This window comes from Anguilla anguilla, chromosome 15 (genome assembly GCF_013347855.1).
Source record: "Anguilla anguilla isolate fAngAng1 chromosome 15, fAngAng1.pri, whole genome shotgun sequence".
NCBI lineage: Eukaryota > Metazoa > Chordata > Actinopteri > Anguilliformes > Anguillidae > Anguilla > Anguilla anguilla.
In genome coordinates, this window is record NC_049215.1 from 28,049,119 (window position 1) to 28,067,875 (window position 18,757).

Consider the following 18,757-nt stretch of genomic DNA (forward strand, 5'->3'; position numbering starts at 1 on the left):
TGTCAGAGCGCAAACTGCCGGAGTTCTGCCAAACTAGAGGATGCTGGGACTACGGAGGACTTTGTTTTGTTGGACATGGCGACGAACATTGAACTCATTTTTCGCGATTTCGTTATGAATAAAATAAAAGAAATTGAAGACGAAGGTCAGCACTCTGGGTAAATATATACCAAGAATACATTGCACCAGCAAATATGAGCTGTAACATATTATTAGTCAGACGTGAAGTGCCGAGTTGGCTAACCTTAGCCAACTGTATCTGGATATTACTAGTCTAGCCCAACAAGATGATTGCAGGCCAATGCGGTTGTTTACAACGCCGTCATTATGATCGTATACGCAATTAATCAATGTTAGGACTATAGCTAGCTAATTTGTTAACCAGCAGCTAACATCTTTTAATAACGGGGTGCAGCGAACATCAGTTTAGCTGCTATTATAAGATAGTCTATTTCTCAAACTAGCATGCTAAGCAGGCCGGGCGAGTTCGCTTTTTGCACTGTTTATGGTTGAATTAACAAGTCAGCCAATATGAAATTATTGCAGATTGCGTGCATTATGAATGCCCCGCTAATTAGCTAATTCCCTAGTACTTAATCTGTCACATACTTTAGTATTATTATATGCTCTGGTTTCTAGATTGCTAACGTTTCCTGGGTTAGGATGATGCAGTATTATCTGGCAGCGTTAGTAATAAGTTGGCTAGCTAGCTAAAGAGGTACTGTGTTATCTGTTTACGTTAGTTAGCGTTTCAATGTAGCTGTCAAAGTTTTCATTCACCTATCAAGACATGATATGTCAAATTGCCGAAACACGTAATATCTTCAATATACTTGACAGGCTATGTTACACCTGTGTATACACAGTTAGACTATAACGTTAGCCAACTCGTGCTGAAGTTAGCTTTTTGGCTCGCGTGCTACTAGATTGTAAATGTGCAGAAGTGCTTTCCTTGCATAATATAACAGGGTTAGGACAGGCGTGTCGGATTTATAATCAAGCAGCTATTTCACGTAGGTACAACGCTAACGTTTAGCAAAACAACGTTATTCCTCCAGATTTCGAAGGAACGAAATGGCGGTTGTGAAATGCTGAGGTGTATGCTAGCAAACCTGTTAAAAGGCTGCGGGAAGTGGATGAGGTGATTCACTCGTGTAACGCTGTACTGGCAGATTAGCAATTTTAATGTCCCTGTTAAAGTCCAGTCTTATCACAAACCTTAAAAACGGATGCGGAGGCTCATATGGAAACAGTTACACAAATCTGTAATGTGTACCGGTATTTCATTGCGTAATGCATTTATCCATACAGTATATGCCTAGCTACAGCTGGACTATTTGACAAAAGCAATTAATCATAAGCTCCCTCCTTAAGGTAGCAGCAGTTCGGAATCTTACCTACAACCTTCGGTTACAAGCCCTCTACCTTAACCATTATGCAACATTGCTGCCCTTAGGATTGAAATTCCACAGAGGTAAACACAAACACCATTGCTGTAGCTGGACTTCATTATCAGATCTGATAACTGTATTCAAAGTAAAACTGGTTAGAGGTTTTTAAAAAAACAAAGGGTTGTTTGTTGGACATGGCATATAGTATTGCCATTTAGCATACATGTATGTGTGAGTGAGCTTCAAGGCCTGACTGCTTCGTTCTCAAACAGCGTGACAAGCGCAGGCCATCCAAACGGAGGAGTACCTCATTCTCTGGAGGCCCAGGGGCCTGGAGAGGTCACCGGTGGAATGGAGAATCAGGCGGAGACTCGTATTGACCCCGCCCCATCTGAAAATTCACCGCCAGGTGAGTGTCCTCCCCTACAAAGGACTGGTTCTACAACAACATGTAATATAAGAATATGTTGAAATGGGTAATGTGATCTGAGCTGCAGGGTGGTGGACAAGTTGGTATGAATTGCTATTTGCAACCAGTGGAAGGCATTTGCTATATTTTAGTTGTAAACCATACATTTATTGACTTTGTATTCTTACTAACTTGTATATTTGATGAGCTAGGGAAACATGCTTTTAATAACCTCTTACATACATGGATACATATGCTGACATACACAGTCATGCTGTTAATAAGAACTCTGGCTTTTATTTGTAGTCATTAGCTGGCTACCTGACTAGATAGTCTGCTACCTGCATGACATTTCACTGCTCTCACTAAATGGATTCTGTTAGTGCTCTTAATGTTTATCAGTCATTTTGAGGTGTTCGCCATATTGAGCTTATGTATTCTGAAAATGAGGGAAGATGATATTGATGGGTTTTTACTCAGAAAAGATCAATACCTGTTTACCATAGATATCTAACATGAGGGTATTGAAATGAGTGATTACCATGCGCACTGGGAAGTACACTTAGCATGCAAGCCTAAGTATGAGTATAGTTAACTAGTGCCTGTAAAAATGATTAGGCCTAGCCTATTCCAGTGCCACAATATACTGATCAGTACTTTGTGTTGCTTGAGGAGAACCAGTCAGAGTCTGTGAGACTACAGATTCTGTCAAAGGCCTGGCCAGCAAGGAGGAAAGCGAGACAACGCGCAAGAAAAATAAGAAGCACAAACGGCATAAAAGCAAAAAGAAAAAGAAGAAACGCAAGGAAGAGAAAGGGAGCAGCTCGGAATCAGGGCTGGAGTCAGACGGAGAAGCACGAAACCAACCAAGGTTGGACCCCAATTTACCAGCACTTAATATTTTAATTAATGTCATATTTTGTTTGCCAAATTCATTCACGTCATAATTAATTTATTCATGTCATATATTTGGCCTCTATGCCCCTGACCGCTACAGTAAAAGCTTTATTGTTTGGCAAGATTTGTCTTGATCTTTTAAGATCTCCCCCTTTTGGATTGTGAGAGAACCACCTGTCTAATCATCTTGACTTTTTTTTCACCTTTCAAACTGTAGTGTGAAGACTGAAGTTGATGTCAGTATGGAGGGAAGAGATGTTGACCATGCAGGGGCTGTGGAGAAAGCTTCAAGATCCCTGTTGATAGGCAAGTGATAAATATTTTTTTCTGGAGGTACATGGAAAGAGAAGAGACTGCCATAACACTACTGCTGAAGACCAGAAAGGCAGTGTGCACAGTTTTATTTTATACATATATGTCAGTTGGACCACCCTAATAAAACACTTTTTGTAAACTGCATATCCTGTGCCTTTCCAGATTAGAATTATTCCTTGCAGCAAGATACAAAGAGCTGCACAGAGGTGGAAAGTACTAGACCCATGATATGTATATCACTTTAGGAATCTTAAGTGAATCATACTGAAGTTTCATACTGAAACATGAATTTAGACTGTAACTGTGATCTTTCCAAATCTTTCAGGGGATAATGGTGAGGGAAGGACAAAAAAAGAGAAGCGGCGTACGCCCAAGAAGAAGAAGAAGAAGAGCAGGAAGAGAGATGAGAAGATGGCTGGAAAATCGCCCCCCTGTTCTCCATCTGGCAGCACCTCAGTTTCCGGGACAGAGTCAGAGATGGACTGCTCCGTCAAGTCAAGACTGCTCCCCACAATGTCACCCGTGGTCACTTCAGACACGCTGAAAGAGTGCTCATCATCTGTTGCCTGCCCAAATACACAAGGGGTGATTGCATCATCAGCAGACACGGTGTCTGGGGAAGACTCGTCTGAGAGGAAAGACTTTTCAACTATGGAAGGCATAGCTGCAGAGCATGAGGGCAATCAGGAGTGCAAACCGCAGGAGTTACCTGACATAATCCCCAAGCTTGAGAGCACACACAGGGAAGACGCAACAAAGGGAGACTTGGACACATCAGGAGAAATAAACAGGCAGCAGGACAGAAGAGTGGAAGAGAATTGTGGACACAGGTCCAGGTCACGATCAAAGTCACGATCACCCTCAAAATCAAAGGGAGCAACATCATGCAAAGTCCAGGTGAAGAAGAGCCATAGTCAGTCCTGCAGTCCAAAGCGACTTCCTGATAAACCTGGTTCTCGAAAAGCCCATACAGCATCCAAAAGGAGATCAAGGTCAGCCTCGAAAAGGAAAAGCAGCCCAAAGAGAAAGCGTTCCAGGTCTGACTCGCGGAGGCGGAAGTCCAGATCTCGGTCTGTTAGGAGGTCGAGGCGCAAGTCCAGGTCTCTTTCAGCTAAGAGGAGACCGCGCTCAAAGTCCAGGTCAAAATCCCTCTCGAGACGCAATCATTCAAGGTCCAGATCATGGAGGTCTAGGTCTCACCGCCGCAATCGGCGTTCTTTGTCTCGGTCCACTAGGAGAACCAGGCAGTCGAGATCCCAGTCCCAGTCACGCCGCAGGAGGTCACGGTCCAGGTCAGTTAGACGAACCAGGCGGGCTCGATCAAGGTCGATTGTGATCTTGAGGAGGAGGTCAAGGTCTCAGAGAAACAGACGATCAACTTCAGTACGAAGGCGTAGATCCAGAACAAGGTCCCCGAAAAGAAGGCAGTCTAAATCACAGTCCCCACGACAATCCAGGCGTTCGAAGTCTAGGTCAAAATCAAGATCCCTTCAGCAGAGAAAGCATTCCAAGTCCAGATCCCCAGGAAGATGTCATCGTTCAAAGTCAAAATCTCCCAAATGTGGCAGGACAAAGTCTAAAACTCCTAAGAGAGAGAATTCCAAATCAAGGTCTCCAGCAAGAAAAGAATCAAAATCGAGATCCATCTCAAGAGATGGACAATCGTCTGAAAGGTGTACCTCCCCAAACAGAGTAGAAGTCTGCTCCAAACCTGTGGACCTGACCTCACCTGAAATGGAGGAGAAGAGAGTTGTCTCAGAGAAGACCGATGAGGAGGAAGTAACTTCTAAAGAAATCTGTTCACAGTCTGTTAATATGGAAGGACACTCATTGAAGGCAGAAGCCCCCTTTGACTTCAGCAGTCATGAAACGGGAGAGTTCTCAGCTCTGGAACAAAGTGCCGACCATTCAGAGAAGCATGTGCTTCCCATGGGGTCCTGGAAACCAGTGCCACCCTTAGTAGATAGCAAGATGAAACCTTCTATACAGGAAGTTGTCACCAGTGCCACTATTAAAGGACAGGGCGATGTCATGACAAATCTACATGAAAATAAATCTCCACCAAATGGTGAAGATGAAAAGTCCTTTTCTGCTAAGATGCCTTTGATCAACCCAGAAGTTTCAGAGCCCATCGCCTTCTACACTGCCTCTCATGACACTCAGCCAAAACAAAGCTCTGAGGTTGTGTCTGAAGATGGAAACAAAGACACTGAGTGCAGACCCAGGTCTGTTTCGCCACAGAATGACAGGTTGTGTGAACCCATCCCATCCTTAGACAGATCAGCACCTGAAGAATCAGACGACAATGCCTTTATGGAGAAGAAGACTGAAGTGGATATGGTAACTCCACATGACTGTGGAAGCTCAAGGTCAAGATCTCCTGTCAAGAATGATGGTGAATGTTCAAAATCATACTCGCCACTAACAGAGGAAAAACCACCTGCTACAAAGAACTGCAAGTCCCCTTTGCAGAGCAAAAAACACAAATCATCAAAACAAAGACAGCCTTCAAAGTCTCCTACACAAAAAAAACATTCAAAGTCTAGAAGTCCCTCAAGGAATAAGAGATCCAATTCCAGGTCGCCTTCGAGCCAGAAGCGTTCAAGGTCCACCTCAACTTCACAAAAAAAGCAATCCAAAACAAAATCTACGACACGAAAGAAATCTAAATCAAAGTCACCAACAAGGAAGAGAAAATCCAAGTCTCCATCCCGTAGCCGCAAGAAAAAGTCCAAATCGAAGTCTCCCTCAAGGAAAAGACGATCAAGGTCAAAGTCTGCAGGTAGAAAGCGGAGATTGCGTTCAAGATCTAGGATTAGAGCCAAGCATTCACAGTCTAGGTCCCCTAAAAGAAAACGGTCCAGGTCTAAGTCGCCGACCAGAAAGAAACGATCAAAGTCCCGGTCTCCAGCTCGCAGGAGAAGATCTAAATCCGCGGACAAAAGCAAACGCTCAAAGTCTCGTTCCCCCGCGAGGAGGAGAAGGTCACGATCAAGGGCCCGACGTTCACGGTCAAGGAGGTCACAGTCTAGCTCTCGCCGGAGAAGAAGTGGTTTTCCGCTAGACCGCCGAGACAGATGGAAACGCACCCCAAGCCACTCCCCTGTCCTTATCCTGCGCAAGAGGAGGTCCACTTCACGCCCACGGCGCAGCTCCAGCAAGACCCCTCCACGCCTCACTGAGCTGGGTAAGAGCATGCTCTCCATTTTGCCTGGCACAGGAAACTCCGGTTGTTGAGATCTATGTTATATGTACAAGGCTGGATCACAATATCTGGAGTTTTAAAAAAAACCTGATTTTTGTGACTGTTTAATTTTGTAGTGTTTGTAAGAGGCACTAGTTGTCACAGACTACATTACTGATTGTTCTCCAGCTGCCTGAGAATTGGTCTGAATTAGGAATATTCCTTACTCATTGTATGCACGTATTATTTTTCTGCTTGTCTTCATTGGAACAAAATTTGTTTTGTGCAATTAAGTTAAATTAGCAGCTCATTACTATTGGTGGATTACTGTTGAGGTGAGAACAAAAAGAGTGAGGCCCCATGATCACGTATGGGAAGACCTTGCATAGAGGATGCTATTTGCCTGGGCAAATCGCAGTTGAGCCATTGGATCTTCACTGATGAGTTTAAGTATAGAAATTGTATAGCGGTTATAATTATAAGCCCTTCCTACAACAGCATTGTCACCTCCACATTGCACATGTACCACCTGCAGTGTCCTGGTTAAAACTCTAAGTAGTACTTCTCTGTGCACCCGCTTCACACTCAAGCCGTGGTAGTTCTCGCTTCTTAAATTGGCTTGCTGACTTATCACATACCTTTTGTCACCAGAATAGGCTGGATTGAATCCTGACTAATCAGACTGATTTCTTTGTTTTCTACGCAGACAAAGACCAACTGCTTGAAATCGCCAAAGCAAATGCAGCTGCTATGTGCGCCAAGGCTGGGATGCCTATCCCAGAGAGCCTTAGGCCCAAATCTGTGCTCCAGCTGCCCCTCCAGTCCACCGTCTCCACATCCTTAGCCTTGTCCCTGCTAGGACAACAAATGAATCTGCCCATGGGCATGGCCAACATGCCCAACATGGCAATGAATGCCGCTGTGGCCACTATGAATGCTGCCCTGTCCACTATGAGTGCCCTTACGGCCATGCCTGCTCTGCCCAGCATCACAAACAAGCCCCCGCCCTCGGTCGCACCCAACACTGCCAACATTGAGGAGGTCAAGAGGAAGGTGACGCAAAAGGCAAACAGCATAAGCATCAAAGAGCTCACAGAGGTAAGATGGAAAGATGTCCAACACCAGAGCCCCAGTCTTATGTACTGTTTAGAATTAGAATATGGATTGGATTTACTCTGTTCTCCATTTGAAAGTATTCAGATGTAGATTTGTAGGCACAATGCTGTCAAGCATCATGTGGTAGATATAGGAAGCATACAGTTACTCACACTGTGTTCACTCCCTGCAGAAGTGCAAAAAGATTGCTGAGAGCAAGGAGGAGATGGCCATCGCCAAGCCGCACGTCTCTGATGACGAGGATGACGAGAAGCCATTTGCAGGACTGGGGCTCAAGGAAAACAAGGGAATCACCTTCAGTCTCAGTGTAAGATTTCACCCACCTAATGCTGCCACTGCTTTAAGAGTTCTGCTGAGTCTCAGCAGAAATGTGTTGAACATTTAAGGCGTAAGGTCACAAATATGTGATTAGAGTGTTCTTAACTGAACATTCTAATGCTGATGTAACAATCTCTACTGGTAATTTAAAGCAATGCAGTTCAAGAACGCTGACTTTCAATTTTGAAAAAACATTCCAAAAAACCTACTCTTTAAAGCGTTAAACTGGGCAAACCAACAGCTATAGTGTATTTTGATCTAATTACGTTTCATCCATGAACACTCCTTACGATCACTGCAGCTATCCCTTTTGTGACTGAACATTTATTTTCTATTGTAACAGTAACAGATGTCTTCACCTTACTGACCACATCTCTTTTTTTTCTCCAAATTTGCAGTAGTCCTCCTCCCTTCATTTTCAACCTCTTTTTGATCTGTAGAACTCCTCTGCCAAACCGGTAGCAAAAACAGAAGCAGCGTTTGCTAAGGAGTTCCCAGTGTCCTCAGGGTCCCAGCACCGGAAGAAGGAGGGCGAGGGAGCCTATGGGGAGTGGGTCCCTGTAGACAAGAAGAATGAGAAAACCGCAGCAGCAACAGCTGCAGCGGCGGAAGAAGAGAGCAAGGACAGCGACAGCGTCTTTCCTGACGCACCTCTTCAGGTGGGAAACGCTACTATGCCACTGTCCCCTGTTGCCACGGACACCTAGGGCAATGGTGGTTCCTTTGGCCTAAAGTGGCCCGCAAGAGACTCTCATCCACTTCCTCGACCATTGTAACCCCCAAGGGCTGGTCATAGATCTGTACACAGTACTGAGATTCCCTGATCTTGTATGATGTGCCCCCTGTATGTAGGGAGGAGGAATTGCATTCAGCTGGAGCATATATTGCCACTACATCTTAGAAGTCATAGCATCTGTGTTCCTTCCAACCAGTAACCCACTATTTGAACTTTTTTTTTTACTTATATTTTTTCCAGAGAATAAAAACTATTTTATTATTGCTTTAGGTGTTGGATTCTTATAGAAATGTATTTTAAATGCTGTGCTTTTGATGTTCTTCTTGCTTTGTACATAATTCAGTCCATATTGAAGGATAATGAAATCATTCTAACGCATGTTATTTTTTGTTTTGCTTGTATTATTTGAGTTTTTTTTTAAACTTCTTTGATCAATACACACCAAAAGTTCAGCTTGTGTTTTAGATTTGTTTACTGTAGAGCGTGATAACGTAACACCGCTGAACACTAGTAAACATTCAGCTGGGATTAAAGAGCGACCCCTCTTTGCTTATACCTTCTTCTGTTGCTGGCCGTGTTGCTTCTAGACAATGAGGACATATGCACAAAAAAATGTGAGCGGTGTTTTTGTGGATCATTTTGAACTGCATAATTAGACATGTCAGAAAACCTTAATAAAAAAGAAACATTCTGATATTACCGTGACCTGTGGCCCCACAGTTTGTGTTGTACTCCTTACTTGCAGTTTTTTTTGGTTTTATTTTCTGGACACGCTTGGACACGCACGCAACACTGTCTGAGTGACAGCGGGCCCGCAGGGACCGATGGGAATCTGTGCCCGTGCCTCGTGGTTGACCGTTAGCATTTTCTCCCCCAGCCTGTGGACATCACGCTGGCCGTGAGCGAGAGGGCGGCGGCTCAGAAACGGCTGGCCGAGAACCCCTTCGACGTCAACGCCATTTGCATGCTGAGTCGGGCACAGGAGCAGGTAAGCCCTGCGTGTGTGTGTGTGTGTGTGTGTGTGCGTGTTTGGTCACAGATGGAGCACTCCTTACTGCAGAGCTGGTGGAATCTGGCTGAGAAGTAGTGGTTCAGATTTTTTTCTTTTTTTGGGTTGAAACAGAGCACATTAGTTTGTAAACTCAGTTTTCCAACTCGCATTTATTTTTATTTTAGCTAAATTGCACTGTCAGACTGAACATACATTTATTGCCAGCTGCAGATGTCTCTCTTGCTCCTCTCTCTCACACAAACACCACGCACACACACACCCATGTTAATTTAATCAGCCACTGCAGACCACTAATGACCTTTGCCAGTACAGCTTCCATCTCTGAATATGAGTCACCAAACCTAAAATGGCTCCCAAACCAAAGTTCATCTGTGATCAATTAACGCTGGTCGTCTAAAACTGATGCCCCCAGATGGGTAGCTTGTGGCGTGGTCAGTCTTCTAATTCCGCAAGTGAACTAAATACCATCTCTCATGGGAGGGTAGATTCACCAACTGGCACAGGCGGTTCCACAGAGAGCTACACTTTAAAGGTAGTCTGAATTACCTTATTAAGTTTTCTATTCTGTAAGCCTTACTCATCCAAGTGTCCAGCCACCATCTCATAATGTTCCCGCGTCTGACCTGTCAAACAGCAGACGTATTTACAGACTGAACCTTACTGGAGTAGAGTTTCAGTCATTACTGATTAGTGAAAGCCAAACGCAAGTTAAGTTTTTGCTGATTATTGTGACTAGGCAGTGGTTCAGGGCTATGTTTGCTGAAGATGTTGAACATCTTCTGTTTGTATAGTGAGACCCCCCCCCACCCCCCTTCCCCCTTGATGAAACTTCCCTCTGACTAACCAACACTCTGACCCTGTCAACAAGAACAGTTCATCCCAGTTTCTGTAATTTAGTGTTGGATAGAAAGTAGCTTTTTCCGAGAGCAAGTATCAGCCACGGCCACAAGAATGTGGCCGGGCTCTGTCATTCTCAGCTAGTTATACAGAAATGCATGTCTTTATAGAGAATGGCATTACAGGTACATGCGGGAGTTTTCCTGATAACAGAACGCAATGCTATTCGCCTTCAAAATAGCACCTACAGAGGAAATAGGACGGGTTGTGCCACCTTGTTACCCTAACATGCTGGTGAATTCATTGGTGAGAGCATTTGATCTGATGGGACAAGGCAGAAGGTATAAGGAATTGCATCTCGGCCATCCGACGACCATAATCCCCAAGATCGAATGTCCATCTGCACGTAGAGGGAATTACCTGGCCGGACGTGACCCCTGACCTTTGCCCTTGGCTCCCTGCTCCATGCAGGTGGACGCGTGGGCCCAGTCCAACACCATCCCAGGGCTGTTCACCGGCTCCACGGGCGCCCAGGTGCTGTCCTCTGAGGAGCTGTCCACCAGCGGCCCTCAGGCCTGGATCAAGAAGGTAACGCCCTCGTCTGCACGCGCACGCACTGCATCCTGGGTAACGCCCTCGCCTGTGTACGCACTGCAGTCTGGGTAACGCCCCTGCCTTTGCAGGTGGCATTTCTTCACCTTGTGCTCAGCACAAAGCGTGTTTTGAAAAGGTTGTTCTCACCAAACGGTGTGTGTGTGTGTGCGTGCGTATGTGCATGTGCGTGTGTGCGGGAGTGAGAGAGACGCGGCATAAAACAAAGTTGAGCGTTTCCCCCTGGTCCTCTACCCATCTGACACAGGCAGGCTTATCGCTCCCACACAGACAATAACTGCAGGCATTGTGTGCCTTTCATCCATTCCAGAGGTCAGCTGCCCCTCACACTGCTGTTAATCCCTAACTAGCACCGGCACATTTCTCAGGCTTTGTCTGTGCATCCTGTATCACACACGCATGCATGCACACAGACGCACACACACACACGCAAGCATGCATGCACACAGACGCACAGACACACACACACGCATGCACACAGTCAGACTGACACACACAGACACGCATGCACACAGACAGACTGACAGACACACATGCACACAGACTGACACACACACAGAGGACATGGTAGATCCCTCACACTGCATCAGCACCTTGCCTGATATCCATCAGGAAACCCAGGCGATGTGGAGCTGCCACTCCCCGCCCAGAGGAGAGCCTTGGTGTGCTGGTGTCTGCTTCGTCTGTGTCCATCGGCGTACCCGCTTCACAGATCCCAACAATCGGCCGCCATGGCCCCCATGGTCAGTTTGATTTTCATGCTGCCGAAACCAATCTGGCATTTAGTATAACAGACTGGTCACGTGCCATTTTTCAGCTGTGTCAAAACGCACAGTGCTAGAGAGCTCACTCCTCCAAAGACCCATTCCTCATCATTTCGAGAGGACACAAAGCATTCTCTTTCTGTTAGGGGTTTCAGTCTGTTACAGCGGGGCTGACTCAAAGCATGAAAATCAAAAAGGCCACACCTTCGCCCTCTCTGTTTGTGACTGTGTGAAGCGGGTACACCGGTGGAGACGATGACGCAGCTGTTTATGTGTGAAATTTTATCAAAGCAGGTACGGGATGGGCACCCTCCCGCGAGCTCTTAAGTGTCTGCAGAGGGGGTGGGAAGGAGGAGGAGAGTGCGCCCGACGACCCCCCCCCCCCCCACTACATCTGCCAACATCTGGACTGGGTGGGCGCCCACGGTGGGCAGCGTGGCACCCCGGGCACTTTGGTGTACTACAGAAGCCCCTTTGGCACTCACTCTGAATGTCATCAAGTGTTCAAACCAGCAGTTTCTGTGTCTCACAGCCGGGACAAAGATTTTTGTTGAGCCTGTGACTAAGCAATCCTCCTTAATCTCTCTAGCAACCTGTAGCAACAGGAGACCAATTCGTACTGCTACCCCAAAACCGTGGGGTCAGCCACTGCTGGTCATCAGAGCTCGGCCTTTACAGACACAGACACCCTCCATGGCCTTGCCTGATGCTCCAAGCGGTCGGGAAGTGAATCATCCAATCAAAATGGGCTCTTTCACTCGTAATCAACAGCTTGTTTTATTGCTAAGTTGCTGAGCTCTCGACGTGCTGCATCTCCTAATGTCAACTTCCACCGTATAGAGGCGGTTCCTGCCACAGGTGTAGATTATGATATTACATATCTGATGTGTGCGAGTTGGGAGGCCTTGTGTAAAAGGATCATAAGGAGCAGGATCACGGGTTACTTGATGACATCAATGCTGAGCGTCTCAATGGGAGTGTCTGGGGTGTCAGGGGTGACACCTGGCCAAGGGTGTGTCGGTTTGCTCTGGGGGTGGTTAAGGTGGGAGAGGTGGGAGTTCACAGTCTGACCTGTGAACTTTCACCCCTCTGTATGGAAACTTGTTGCAGGGTCAGTCCTTGTAGCTGCCTTGTTGCCATGGTCACTGTCAGGCCCCTTCTGTTCTCATCAGATGCACGGCCGTTGACGGGGGGCCAAGGTACGTACATCACCAACACCCTTATCTGTGTGCATAAATTTACATGTGGACTTGTGTATATGCATATAAAGCAGAGGTTCCCAACCCTGTTCCTGGAGATCTACTGTCCTTCGGGTGTTCACTCCAACCCTAACAAAGCACATGCTCTAGGGCTCATTCCAGTAGCTTATTTTGCCTCCTTGCATCCTTTCATTGCTCCTGAGCTCCACTCATCCAGAGGATGCAAGGAAAGAATGCAAAGAAAGGATGTGAGGATGGAGGAATCGAGGAAACGTCTATTAGGCAAATGGAACGTCCTTGTTCAGTCAAGCATCCGTTTGAAGCCACATCAGTTCCAGACATAGCATACGGGTTGAGGATCCACAGGTCGATTATTTATACATAACACGTTCTGAAAAAAATACTTCCGCAAAGGATGCACTCTATTCCTTGCAAAAGCATCCTTTGGGAGCCTCCTAGCTCCTTGCTCCTTCTCCTTAATGGGTTTGGAATGTCCTTAAAGATAGCGGACCTCGATCGATTGACGGGTCAGTCGAGGACCAAGCAGGGAGGATGCATAAAATAAGCGATTGGAATGAGCCCCAAGAGATCTCATTTAGCTTCCAATTAGTCAAATCGGGTGTACCAAATTAGGTTTGAATTGAAAACCTACAGAATAGTGGATCTGCAGGAATAGGGTTGGGAACCGTTGATGTAAAGCAATCTGAGTAGTGTACAGGTAGCGGTGCCTCTGTCGTGCAGTGGGGCTCTCTTTTCTGTCAGGGCTGAGTGGCCCTGACCAGTAAAACAGGTGGAGAGGTACGGAGCACAGCATGACTCCCCAAGCAGTAGCACAGCGTTCCTCTCTCTCTCTGCTCGTCTACCGGGGCGCATGGAGGACAGGCTCCACTTCCTTCTCCTGCTGTTGCCGGGGTGACTGTTGTCCTTTAGAGTTTCCAGAAACCTATGATTCCCGTGACCAGCTGGCACCCACAGCCTATGTCGCTATGGCAGCTACACACCCTCAGTCCCTCGGCCCGGCACTGCAGCTGTGGTGCCACAGGTTTATATACAACGCAAGCGGTAAACAGAGACCCTGTAGCCATCCAGGACATCTTCCAGAGAGTGACATGATATATATTACATAACATTCTGCATGCATTTAGCATTTAATTATAGCATCTCACGACTTGATTACATGACACAAGGACATTGATAAATTGGGTTAACATGGTTTAAGTACTATGGAGCCTTAACCATAGTAATGTCTCTTGGGGAATGTAGCCCGTCCTGTACCAACGTAAGTAGCCTAAATCGTTTTCAGCACTGAAGCAGAGGAGCTTGTGTGTGGCTCTCAGGATATGAGGTACTTCTGTTACATGCTCAAGCTAGCAGTTCTGTTCTGCATCAGACAGTGCAGTGGATTTTCCCTCATGGTACAGGGATGGGTCCTATGTCCGCTTCAGTACCGCACCAAAAAAATTCAGTTCCTCATTGGTCTGTGCTCCAGGGCCATGGTGAGAGACGCATTACTGCTCTAGTGCGAGAGAGTTCATCGGCAGTCTGACCTGAAATCCTATCCGGCTCTTACACAGGGTGCACACCCCGACAGTTAACAAGTCACAGTCCTCCCGCTGAAAGGCATCTGCATTCCCGCTCCTAAACACGAGCGACAGGCTTGCTGTCACGATGCATTCATAGTCCCGCCGCTCACGTTCTCTCCGCCTTGTGTGCCCTCCTCTCTGTGCCACCCCCCACCCCCCCCCCCCCACCCCCCAGGACCAGTTCTTGCGTGCCGCGCCTGTTTCCGGAGGCGTGGGCGAGTTCCTGATGAGGAAGATGGGCTGGCGTGTGGGAGAGGGACTCGGGAAGTACCGAGAGGGAACCGTGGAGCCCATCGTCATCGACTTCAAGACCGACCGCAAAGGTACGGCAGAGGCAGGGGAACGGCTGTGCTGTTTCAGCAGTGAGAGAAAGAGGACAGGAGGCGCCTTTCACTCCAATGGGGAATTGCATAACCCCGTGTTACTGCTGAAGGCAAGATGCAAATAGATTTGAATGTTTCAGTCTCACATTAACAGACTTAATACACTGAGCGTGCACATTTTCTGAATGCACTTAATACCGCAGTCTTTTACTAGAGTGGATGATCACTGTGTTTCATTGAATGAAGTGGTTCTAGAGATCGAGAGTAGAGGGATTGCATTTCACTAGAGACAAAAAGCTGCATTTAGCCAGAAAGAGGAGAGACCTTCCCAGCCAGATGCCTGCAGCAGTGATGTAAGTGTGTCTGTGGTACAGGTCTGGTCGCAGAGGGGGAGAAGACGCAGAAGTCTGGCAGCCTGGTGGTGATGAAGGACCTGCTTGGTGAGTGTTTCTACTGTCTAACAACCCCATCATCAGCTGACCCGCTTCTCTGTAAATAACTTGCCGCCCCCCGCCCCCCAGGGAAGCATCCCGTCTCGGCACTGATGGAGATGTGCAACAAGAAAAAGTGGGCTCCGCCGGAGTTTGTTATGGTGCATGACAGCGGACCTGACCACCGCAAGAACTTCCTGTTCAAGGTGCGTGCGCGTGGATGGGCTGTATGAGCGTGTGCAAGAGGAGCAGGTCCCCATGAGCACTTCAGCTTCTGTGTGAGCGTCTGCATGGGGCATGTCATTCTCTACCCGTGTTTGTGTGTGCGCGCGCTGGTGACATCACTCCTCTCCCTGTCCTGACGTACAGGTGATGATAAATGGCAGCGAATACCAGCCCCAGACTGCCAGTCCCAATAAGAAACACGCCAAGGCCATGGCAGCAACGGTGGCCCTGCAAGCCATGGGGGAGGTTTCCGGGGACAACGTCTACAGCGGGCCCGTCTTCACAGCGGCCACCACCACCGGCTAGCCCCGCCCCCGTTCCTCTGCAGCTACACATGCACATGTGCTGCTGTTCAGCTACTGAAAATTTCTGAACCCACACATACATACGCACACAAACGTGCAAATGGATACGGGCTAACCACACATTCTGAAGCCAGACACACACACACACACACACAACGCATTCACTGGCCACTTAAATCTACAGCCCTAGAATAACTGTTTAAGGATCCTATTTCAGTGCTTTGTACAAACAGAACAACACATTGAGAAAATCACCTTTGGACTTGAACTTTGGACGTAAACATTTGCGTTTAAACAAAGCGTTTGCAAACAGGCGTGTGTGGCGATCCGGCTGAGCTGCAGGCGTGCTGGGATTTTATCACTGGAACAGCTGGATGAAGAGCTGGATGAACAGCTGAATGAAGAGCTGGATGAACAGCTGAATGAAGAGCTGGATGAAGCTGATCCTGACCGAGTGCATGCAAAGGCCTACAGAGAGGAGCAGCAGGACAATCCCGATTGACCAGATACCGTTTCCTTTTATAAGGGTGACCCCAGAGTAGCCCAACATCCCAATTCTCCCGTTGTTGCCTGGACTGAGTTAAGAAGGCAAGGTTTTGGAGAAGAGATATTAGGTAGCTGTGGACTCCCAGTTGTTGGTAAATAGTTGTTCATGGCCTCATCACCAGTGCTGGTCTGTTACAGAAATTGGCATGTGTAACTTCAGATTTATGCATGAGTGTGTGTTGGTATTGGGATATATCATAAAGACTGGCCAGAAAGGATGCCATATAAAACCTTCATATTTCCTGTTTTAGCCTGTTAGGCACATTGTGTCCCATAAGTGTAAAAATGCTTATAGTGTGCAATATGTTGTTAAGGAATCGGATGTACTACACGCATTCAGTGGCAGGAACATAACCCTTTGCCAGTCGGCTATAGTGTAACAGGAGAAAAAGGGTTTTGAAGTAGTGGTTTACCACTTTGAGTGCATTTATCATTGTGCGGCAAGAACAAATCAATGCTTCAGTGCAGTAATTGTGGTATTTTTTGAAAAAGGCATTGATATAGGGCTGAATTTGTTCTTTACCAGTGCTTTTTGAGTCTAGGAGCATATATGGCTGTCTGTCTGTGGAATCATCCATCAATTTAATTGGGTTACAAAAGGTGAGGGATGAGTGTTCCACCTGAGCATGGAGCTTTAGTTTTATGGTAAATGACTCAAGTGCTTCGAGATGCCAAATGAGTACAATATAAAAATGTCATTATTAAAAAAAGGTGAACATTTAAAATATTGGTAGATTAGTTTTATATTTCTGCTTTTCAAAACTCTGCTTGATATTTTCATGTGCTTTGGGCAAGAATGTGTCTTGTTTTTTTTGGTTTTCTGTTGCCAAATGTAAGATGATCATGTCCCCACTTATGTTCCTAAGTGACGAAAATTCGCCCCCTCTGTTTTGGAGTGTAATTGCAATCAAGATGTTGTGGTAATGCTTTTATTTTTAATGTTGGGGGTACTTCATTCTCACCTCCTGCTAAAAAGCTGGCCTGTCACCGTGATAATACCTGGTTTATGTAGATTTGTACGAAAAAATCCATATAATCCCTACATTTCTTTACATGTGCATTTAGTACTGCCTTTTGTATGCAGGTCAAAGGCATACAACAGCAAGCTCAGAGCAATTACTTTTTCGTTATGGACATTGATTAATAAGAATGAAACGTTGATTTTACACCGAGCAAATGCCTGGTGTAAAAAGCGACTTTTTTTTAACAAGATAGTGACACACGATTCAACAATATAGTTGCGACACTTGAATAGTGTCTGTTTAGTGCTTATTTCTATGTGATTTATAGAATTTTTTCAAAAAAGAGGTTTTAGGTGACAAGTCCATTCCCTTATAAGCTCATTTTGTTTTTATAGAGTATATTCATATTAACACTGCATTTTAACCCATTTTTAAGCTTAGATAGAGTCAAATAGAGGCTAACTGTCAAACAGTAACTGTGTAACTAACATCTACTGGCTGTTTATCCATGCTGCCCTCTTATCAGGCTCTCTGCAGATGTAATGCAGTGAAATTCCTATTCAGGCACAGCTGCGGTTAAAAATAACGTCTTCATTAGAACGGCTGATTAACGCACTACTAAATGCTTGCAAAGTTCAGCAGGTAAACCACAGCGCAAGTGCTTGTGAGGAAGACCTTTTCATGTTTCCTCAAAGCACAACATTGAGGCTTTTACCATGGCAACATACGAAGGCGAGTAATGTCAGAAGCAACTATAACTGTACACATCAGAACAGAACAAATTTTTTTAAATTGGTGCACTGTGACATATTTAATGATGACGGAAAGCTTCGCGTTTTTATTTGTCATACGGATTTATTAATACCCAGGATTTAAGGCAGCAGTTGTATTAATCACGCATACATGTTGGGATCATGCTCACTATTCATAAATTCAAATAAACAATAAGGCAAGCTATATAGAAATCCTACCTCCCTTGTCAAACATTCAACCAGCGTGACAAATTAGGATGTTTTATAAATGGTTTAATATTTTGTTGTGCAAAGCAATCATGTAGGTCTGCTGATCCAAACCCTCTCCCTCTTCTTTCCAGTTACCCTGTCTGCTCTTATTGACTCATTACTCTTTCAGTCCCTGAAATTAAGTCACACTGGACTTCTGTTATTTTTAAGTTGGAGACACTTCCTTAAATAAAGCTGTTTATCTGTTAACATTGAGCTCATGCGTTTTATTTTCATTGGCTATTGACCAGGAAAACTAGATTGTCTTAATTCAGCAAGAGACGTGTTTCCATTGACCTTGCCTGTTGTATATGGTGTTATGTGCTACTGCATTTTGTGATGAATTGACTGTCCAAAGGGAGCAGTCATTGAGTGTGTGGGATAAAAGCATGATTATATCTGAGGTTTTGGTTTCCAGCTGTGGAATAACTAGGAACACTTAGCAACTGTAGAACATTCAGTTTTTCCATAGAGAAATTTGGGTACTTGTTTTGCCCACACTTCAGCCATATCTGTCAGTTTTATGCGTAACACTGGATTATTTAATGGGCTGAATTTACTCAATGCTGGCTGTTACAGCTATCCACAACC

General features: G+C 45.8%; 1 protein-coding gene across 11 annotated transcripts; it reads left to right on the top strand.

Annotated features, from left to right (window-relative positions):
- LOC118214087 (protein SON) lies at positions 1-18,376 on the top strand. Of its 11 annotated transcripts, none has more exons than XM_035393596.1 (14): positions 1-158; positions 1,664-1,800; positions 2,473-2,671; positions 2,915-3,003; positions 3,338-6,199; positions 6,903-7,294; positions 7,485-7,619; positions 8,071-8,289; positions 9,244-9,354; positions 10,687-10,803; positions 14,549-14,696; positions 15,071-15,136; positions 15,218-15,333; positions 15,497-18,376. In XM_035393596.1, exons 1-14 carry the CDS (start codon positions 76-78, stop codon positions 15,656-15,658), a joined length of 4,836 nt encoding a protein of 1,611 aa, XP_035249487.1. In that variant the 5' UTR covers positions 1-75; the 3' UTR covers positions 15,659-18,376. The 11 variants fall into 11 exon arrangements, 8 of the variants coding, with proteins under 8 accessions (XP_035249487.1, XP_035249488.1, XP_035249489.1 ...); XM_035393597.1 differs by having other exon boundaries at positions 2,476-2,671; XM_035393598.1 differs by having other exon boundaries at positions 2,482-2,671.
- Positions 18,377-18,757: the final 381 nt, after the last annotated feature.

Excerpts from the sequence above, each read along its gene's own strand:
- LOC118214087 (XM_035393596.1), top strand. The coding sequence starts at position 76 with ATGGCGACGAACATTGAACTCATTTTTCGCGATTTCGTTATGAATAAA. Across the intron at positions 3,004-3,337 it reads TTCAAGATCCCTGTTGATAG|GGGATAATGGTGAGGGAAGG; the intron begins GCAAGTGATAAA and ends CAAATCTTTCAG. Across the intron at positions 15,137-15,217 it reads GGTGATGAAGGACCTGCTTG|GGAAGCATCCCGTCTCGGCA; the intron begins GTGAGTGTTTCT and ends CCCGCCCCCCAG.